The sequence below is a fragment of the Dendrobium catenatum genome, unplaced genomic scaffold (assembly GCF_001605985.2).
Source record: "Dendrobium catenatum unplaced genomic scaffold, ASM160598v2 fragScaff_scaffold_81, whole genome shotgun sequence".
NCBI classification, from domain to species: domain Eukaryota; kingdom Viridiplantae; phylum Streptophyta; class Magnoliopsida; order Asparagales; family Orchidaceae; genus Dendrobium; species Dendrobium catenatum.
In genome coordinates, this window is record NW_021318543.1 from 445,808 (window position 1) to 454,683 (window position 8,876).

At 37.6% G+C, this 8,876-nt stretch overlaps 1 protein-coding gene across 2 annotated transcripts in view; it reads left to right on the forward strand.

The window, feature by feature from the left end:
- The window catches only part of LOC110096520 (pantothenate kinase 2), a 70,082-nt gene that overhangs the window by 30,313 nt on the left and 30,893 nt on the right, over positions 1 to 8,876 (forward strand). For both annotated transcript variants that reach the window (XM_020822521.2, XM_028696564.1), the window contains 2 exons: positions 1,438 to 1,482; positions 1,600 to 1,648. In XM_020822521.2, coding sequence (XP_020678180.1) covers positions 1,438 to 1,482; positions 1,600 to 1,648 — 94 coding nt within the window. The remainder of the gene's footprint in view (positions 1 to 1,437; positions 1,483 to 1,599; positions 1,649 to 8,876) is intronic.

Here is an 8,876-nt window from a genome sequence, read left to right on the forward strand (position 1 = left end):
TTATTTAACTATGATTTGTACTTAAAATAATTAATATTATAATGTTGAGAGTCGGGCGCCGTTGTTATGTTATAGACATTGAGAGAGGAGACGATAATTCTGTTGAGAGTCGTAGATCAATATTTTACAATGGGCATTGGATGTCAATGCTGAGGTAACACTGGCCATTGATGTCGATATGGTTTCAGTCATCGATTTTGGGATGACAGTAGACAAAGATGAGATGTCATGACTGTGTGGAAGTGTTTTGGGTGTAAAAATTTCGAGCTTCAATATCAAGACTGCATTAGACATTGATATTTAGATTGTTGTAAAACATTGATGTTGTGACAATGTAGAATGTTGATATTGAGACGATGTAGGGTTTGTTATGAAACTTCAAATGTGACCCATCAGAGAGAAATGAAAATGAGAATATTTAGAAAATGATGTATTGAGTGCGGGTGATTGAGCTTGTAGAGAGACAATTTGAAATTTAATTTTTTTTAGTAAATAAAAAATTAAAATATAAGAAATGGGTTAAATTTCAAAAATAGTCTCCTAATTATTTATATATGACCATTTTATTCCTAGAGTATAATATTTCTCAAATATATTCCATCGACTATATAAATTTGATTCAAAATGACCCCTTTGAGACTAAGTTGAGATCAATTTTATAATGTCGATGGATTAAATTGGGATTAATTTTATATTACAATCACAAGACGAGGGACTATTTTGGAACAATTTTGTATTGTTGGACTAATTGGGACAACATGATACTCTGGGACTAAATTAGCCATACTCATATTCTGGGGACTAATTTGGATTTTTTTTTTCTGTATAATAAGTCATGAAATTTCTTTTTCATAAAATATTTATGGCAATCTTGTCCAATTTATTTTAAATATTATTTTAATCTGACACGTCTTCAATGTGCTTGACTTGTGTCAGAGATGTGTCGGACACAAGTTGTATCCGATACATATCGGATATTTCTTACCTTTTTGAGGAGAAGTATCGGTGCATCATAGTCGGCAGTTCAATTAATACTTTTCTTAGCAAAGAAAAAATTACTAACATCTAATTATATTATGACTTTGTATGCTGTTCTGCTATGGACTGGAATATATGATGAAGTTTTTGTTGCAAATGATCCATTTGCAGTTAAGTAATTGATAAAAGAAGCAACTTTATTCAAAGATGCATTGTGATAAATAATCTTTATTGTTTTTGGAATGGAATTGTCCTCCTTTATAGTCAAATAAGTAAAAGTAACAAATAATCATGCGGCCAGGCTACTTGTGCAATTTTCCTTGGCTTTGTTACTTATCCTTTCATTAATGGATCTATGGAAAAAACGGCTAGTTTCAATGTGCAATTTAGTTATTAATCCACCCCAAGTCTTTTTCTAAAGCATATTGTGAAAAATTTAATGTTGGAACTTATTTACAGGTACGAACCAAACACGGTTGATCTATTAGATCACAATGAACTCGAGTATGCGATTATTCACCTCTTAATTTCTTCTTGATCTTAGTTTATGTTGTTTTGAATATGAGTGATTAGTAAATTTTTATTTAATTTCTTCTTACTCGAATTTTGTGGCTTCTTCAGGTATTGGTTCACTGTGTTATCAGAACATATGCCTGATCTTGTTGATAAGGTGTGCTGAAATGTTCATTCCTCATTGGAGTTTACATTTTCTTTTCTCTTGCTTTTGCAAATAATTTCTGAAGTTTTTGAAAACGAGGGCTAGGCATCACGTGGTATTTGATTCATCCTTTCTAAGGCATCCAAATATTTTTCAAGTAAATTGGCTCCGTTCATTAGCTTGATAATGGTGCTTGGCGGTTCTGTCTGGTTGCAGATTAGGACATATAAATGATTTTATCACATGCTTCATTCAAGGATTGTCTTGGACTCTTGGTATAAGAAAATGGTGTTTTCAGGGTAGGTAGATTTACTACGAATATGTTTTGAATTCAAATAGCTCAAATAGGTCTTAGGGCTAACCCTATAAGAAAGTTTTTGAAGCAAAATGTTGCTCTGCATTCAATTTTTGTGTCAACATCCGGAACTACATTCTAATTATTTATTCCATTTTTTTGATATGGCCAGAAGGGGAAATAATTGAATTGGTCTTTTCCTTCTTCATCGTTGGGTTTATGGCTGTTGGAAGTCTTAGATAAGAGGTAGGAGGTGGAGCCTATAATTAGATTCACCAGTTATCATGACACCATGAGAAGTTCAAGGTGATATAGGCCTTTTTAACGGGAGCTTTATTGTGCAATCCGCGTTGTTGTCTGGTCCAGTGTTGATGTTTAACAGGATGGGCATTACATTTTATGTACCATATCTGCTTTATTGTGCATATCCTATAATTTTTTTTCCATTCCTAAGCTTTATTTATATTGTCTGGCATTATATTAAAATCCTATGGACGCTTTGATCATTACCTCTTGATGCCCATAATTCTATTCAATCGGCTTTTCGATCATACAAGTAGCAAGTGATTGACAGAAATAGAGGGACTAAACAGAAAACTGAATGGAATGATTTGAAGCCTTCCTTGGGGCTTCTCCTGCAAGGTCAACTGATTTCTTCTTCATGCAAACGGGAGGGTGGTGTACTCTCTCTCTCTCTCTCTCTCTCTATATATATATATATATATATATAGCAATGAAAGCTTGGAGGAGAGGAGGTTGATGGCATCGGAGAAAAGATTGACGAAGCAAGGGGGTTGGATGACTGATGTTTGGAGAGGGAACTATAGGTGGCTGCTAGCTATTTTGTGGATGTGGAAATCAAAGATCTTTGAAGTGTCATCGAAGTTTTGAGTGGTTCTAGTATGGTTAGTCGGGGATAAACAAGAAGACTGATATTGAGTTGGCCGTTTACACTAACAATCCAATTATAATTGGTAAATTGCTGCCTGTGTCATTTGGAACAATTAATTGATATATGAAATGAGTTTCTGAAATGCTAATTGAATTTAGCTTTTGACAACGCTTAAGTACATTTTTCTCTCTGTGGGTGTTAGAATGTTGTGTAATACGGAATGGTGCCCTTCGAGTGATTTGATAGCTGTATGAGATAGTAATGCATTAGTTTCCGTCGTTCTTTTCACCCCCACCACCACTTTCTTCCATTCTTCTCTGCTAGTTGCTTCTCACTCAATTATATCCATACTCATACTAAGAATATATGTTTCTCTTCCTTATCTCCCAACCTATCCCATCGTTTTTGAAACTACTCTCCATCCCTTCTTCCTCCCTTAGGAGCCAGCAAACTCCACCAACAACAAACCCATCAATGGGAAAAATTTTTGAAATTTGATTTAAGCGTCTAGAGGATATGCTCATCACATTTTCCGAGTAAGTGTTTTATGATGAGTACATCCAAAGATCATCGGCTACATCTGAGTTTTTTATTTATTTTATGTTTATATACTAGTTTGTTTTATAATTTCTATCCTTCCATTTTAACCCCTTAGGCTGGTCCATGTGGTGTTTTATCCCGGCGGGGCATTTAGTTCATTATTATTTTTTTCATGAGGCCCTATTTATAGGCTAGTTCTGTTGTATTTTGGGAGATTGGATGATGTTTGATAATCAAAAAATTTTAGTTTTCTCTCTTTCGGTGAGCCACTAGAGAAAGGGAGAGAGAGCCCCAAGGTTGCAGGGCAGCGCAATACCCACCAGTCGTTAGAAGAGGACTCGCGACTCGGTGGTTTATTTTATTTTACTTTTTCTTTTCTTCCTCTTCCACCCCCTGTCGGCTCCACCTTTTCTTTTCAGAACCCTTGGAGCTGTATAGACCCTGCATCGCGCATACAGAAAGGCACAAGGCATGATCATTAACGTGTCGTCGGGTTCGCGCGAGTCACCATGTCTCCTCGCACACACCTTAACGAGATGACCGACATCCCCAAAAGCTGTCTCTACCTCCTACCGCGCTACCTGACCTCACAAAGGCTCAAATGCCTGAGTGAAACCTTGCTCATGATCGGACTCTCATTCTCTACCGTAATTTTAATCGGCGAACTTATACTATATGGACCGAGAAGTTGAATTCAAATGTCACAATTAGATTTGATCGCTATAAAAAAGTCTTTACTAAGGAAAAGACAGCCAGAAGATATGATTTGTTCTAAATGACATTGTTCTCGATGTAATTATACATTTTCTCATGCCGTTGTGGAATGTCACAGAGTGGTATGGGCCGATAAGTTGTTTTTTTTTTTTTGTTCTATGTTAATTGAGCTCTACAGTGTCGGGCAAAAACAACCGATATCGCGCGAATTTATACTCTTTTTCTTTGTTTTATTTTTACGCTGCTTGTTTTTTAGAGAGAAGGCGTATAGTTTTACTATGACGTAGATTTTCGAGGTCTGCACGTTTAGAAAACACAATTAATTGTTGAACTACATTGTTTTTAGAGAGACTGATCTTTTACCAAATGTTGGCTTTAACAAAAAAAAAAAACGAAGCGAAGCGAGAACAGAATCTCTGTACCGCTTTAAGAGGGTGGGCCGCTCAGGCGTGCGGCCTATATATAGACGAGACATACTCCAGATCAACCTTTATCCGCCCACTAAAGGGTGCTGGTTGTGGCCTACACTGAATCACTTTTTCTACACTTATCTATCTACAATTATCCAGTTTTCAAAAATTGGTATCGTTCGTGTGGAGAGTGTGAGATGGAGAGGAGTGAGTGCCTCCTAAGTAAGTTTCTCCAGAGCCATATTAATTTAGGTTCTATAATGATTTTAGAACCTCTCATCTTTATATCTGATGAACAGCATTTGAGTCAGATTTATACCAATTCACTCCTATACCTCTCCTAACTTGGTGTGCTGCTCATCTCGCAAGGCTTGAGAGGCTCTAGCTCTTTCTCTCATGTGATTCCAGAAAACAATGCTAAGCGTAATCTTCTAATCATTATTCTCATGCTTTTGCGTACTTCCATGGGGAGCTTACCGAACCTATTTCATCAGTAATGAGCTCCTTCATCCTTTCAATATAATCGGTCTTGAGTAAGCGATTCACTAGCCACTCATAGCTTGTCCACAACTTAACCTCAATGCTTCTTCTCACTATATTACTCTAACCCACGTCATACACTTACATATAGTAAATTGATGGACGTTCTGCTCCTAATTTTAATTGGCTCACACAATCTATCGCATATTACCAAAAGCATATTGCTCTATTAAGAGGCATATCAACTACCATCTATATAAGAATTTTCACCTTAAGTTTGAGGGGTAATTTCTATCTAGCATAACAGGATTCAACGGAATGACCAATTCCTTCACTTCAACCATAAAACTTGAATTGTTGCTGATAAATTTAGTCCTTGCCTGCTTGTATTCATTTCACCAGCTACGTTTGGACAATAATCTCAAGAATCTATAATACGGATACTCTTATTAATGACTTGATTGTCGCACGCTAAAGTCCAACATCCCCTCACTATGTCTATTAGCTATCAAAATACACTCCATATATTCTCGTTTTAGATCTACATCAACCTATGTGGAAAACCTTTAGACTATACAGAGTTGACACTCAATAATTCAAAGTTTACCTTCAAACTCCCTCTCTAGTCTTACAACAAGAAGAATATCATCACAACAAGCATAACACCAAGGTACATCCTTTGTAAATGTCTAGTGAGAACATCCATAGTACTAATGCAAAAGAATATGGGCTTAAGGCATGCATCCTTGATGTAACCAACAAAAATAGGGAAATACTTGGTCAAACACCCTGTGTTTGAACACAAGTAATAGCTCCTGCATAGATATCTTTAATGATTTGAATATAAGCATTATTGACTCTTCTTTTTCAAGAACTCTCCATAGCACTTATCTTGGAACTTTATCATATGCTTTTTCTAAATCATAAATAATCATAGTTAGATCCTCCTTAATTTTCTCTATATTTTCTCCATCAAACCTCTTAATAAATTATGAACTTCCATAAGTCGACTACCGGCATGAATCCAAATTGATTTTGAGAAACATTAGTATCATCCGCAAACCTATGCTGCTCCATAACTCGCTCCCATAGTTTTAAGTATGGACACATTAACTTAATACCTCTATAATTCGTACAATCTTGTGCATCCGCCTTTATTCTTAAAATAGGAATTAACAACATCATTCCTCACTCATATGGCATATTTTTAGTCTCAATAGTATTACAAAGTTTAGTAAGCCAAGAAATCCTTCATCTCCTAAGCATTTCCAATCTCTAATTGGAATATCATCAGGTCCAACAGCTTTTCCACCCTTCATTTTCTTTGAAGCATCCTAACTTCAGTTTTACGAATACGCCGATAGAATAGAAATATTTATTTTCATTTAGGGTTCTAAGGTCACTATAGTCAATCTTATTTATTCTAATAAATTTGAATTTAAATTCAGATTTATTCTCTTTATATTTGAAATCTTGGCCCTACTAATTAATTAAACAAATCCCCCAATAACTCCCCTTAGGGCCGGCCCCTCCTTTCCCTCTTCCCTCCAATTTAATTAAATGGTATCCAATCAGGAAACAATTACTTAAGAATACTCATCAACTTCACCCTCCTAATCCTCCTAAATTTCAAATTTCAAACTTGAAAATTCCCTAATGCTCTCTAAAACAAAATCTGAACGAGAAGTTTTAGAATTTGTTCCTCTCTTCCAACACCTGCCGCCCCTTCTTCCTCCCTAATCCATTAAATCCTCCCAACAACCTTCTCAATTCCCTTCCCAAGCCTATCCCACTCTAGCTGCCATCCCCAAGCATTTCCCACGACTTCTCCATGCTCTCCTGAGATATTGCTGCCAGTCTTTTGTTTCCAGCAGAAGGACCTGCTGTTCTATATATCGGAAGGCCATATGCTAGGGTGCAAAGTACCCAAGACCACCTAGGAGTGTTTATTCAACAGTGCAGTTTGCTGTCCCGGGGAAAATCTGCACCTCTTTCTTGTTTGCCAGCCAATTGGAAGGTCTTCAAAACATTGTCCGAATGTTTTAGATTGCTGATCGCCTCAAGAAGGCTCTTGGATGCCACCTGCTTCCTTACAAGCCTTCCAACACACCAGAACTTCGTATCTTCCGAGTTATTTGGGTAAACTCTCCTCCAATCTTTTAATCTCTTAGTCGCTACTCAATTGTTTATAAGTGATTCATGAAGGTTCTTGCCATTCTCTCTGCTAACGCCTAGAAGTTGGAAGAGTTGTGCGAGGGATCATTCATATACTAATCTCATTGTTAGTCTAGGGATATATTGTTGAAACTTTCCATGTTCATTGTTAGATTAAGTGATTGTTTTATTGTCTTAACTCCTATGCATGTGATTTAGCCTAAGCTTGTGTCACCGTCTATGATGCACCGACACGCCTCTTAAAGAGGGTATGCAGTGTCGGACACGTGTCGGACACGGCATGGACACGTGTCCGACACGGCATTGGAGTGTCGGAATTTAAAAACATTAAAATTTAAATCGGACACGCGTGTCCGGTTATTAAATGATAAAATCGTCAGTTCTATTTAGCCTTTTCCGCGAACGAGAAGCCCTAGTTTTTCGATCCATGAAAGAAATCTTCTAGGGCGGACTGGGAGAGCTCGCAGTGAGCCAAACGGAGCCCGGTTGTCGCTTCTTCGACATTTCTGCTCGGCCAAAGCAGAGCTCGTCTTTCTCATTCCTTCGTTCTTGCGTTATTTCTGCTGTCATTCGAGGCAAAGTTCGCAATCAAGGCCAAACAGAGCACCTTATGCGCGCAAGAGAGCCAAACCTGTAAGTGGATTTCACCTTTCTTCTTTCATTGTTGAAAAACCTAAGGTACAGGCTCAGTACCGCTAGGTACATGCTCTGTACCGCTCAGTAAATGCTCGGTACTGCTAGATACATGCTCGGTACTAAGTCGGTACATGCTCGTATTGGTAGGTACATGCTCGGTATTGGTAGGTACATGCTCGATACTGGAGGTATATGCTCGATACTGGTAGGTATATGCTCGGTATTGGTAGTACATACTCGGTACTGGTAGAGTACATGCTCGTACTGCTCGGTATTACTAGGTACATGCTCGGTACTGGTAGGTATATGCTCGTACTGTAGGTATATGCTCGGTACAGGTTGAACCCCGCCAGGGGGCAGCGCCCCTTTGACCCCGGCAGACCGGCATATTGTTTTATTCATGTTGTGATTTTTTTTATTTCACTTTATATCAATTTAATTCGATGTATTCATATGCATGATTGGTTGTTAGCAAAATGAGCTCGGCTGCTGGCGGAGGGATTAGGTGAAGGTTTAAAAGAGCCATCTGTAGAAACTGAAAGCCATTATGGATTCATGGTACAAAGTTAGGAAAAACATTTGAAGGAGGAGGGAATGTGTCATTCAAATGCAATTATTTGTGGTGGCACCTACAAAAAGGATCTTATTCTAGGGTGAAGGCACATCTACTTAAAATTTCTGGCCATGGAATAAAATGTGTCCTAAGATTACTATGTCCGAGTTGATTGAATTGAACAGACAAGTTGATGAAGCTGAATCTAGGATCCAAAGGACACTCCCTAAAGAGGTACCTTTGCCATTTACTCATGACTCATCTCACACTTCTTTCTCATCTGTGAGAGTTGATCAAGCTTTATCATTTAGAAGTGAAGGATATGAAACAAAAGAAAAAAAAAAGGAGTAGCCAGTAGTCCTCTAGAGAAGGCTTTTAATTTGCAGCAGCGAGAGAATTGGATGGTGAAATAACAGGATGTTTTTTAGTGGGACTTCCTTTCAACCTTGCAAGGAATCCTCATTATAAAAATGCATTCATTTTTGCATGTAACAACAACCTCGCAGGATATGTTCCACCTGGCTATAATGCATTAAGATCGAAAT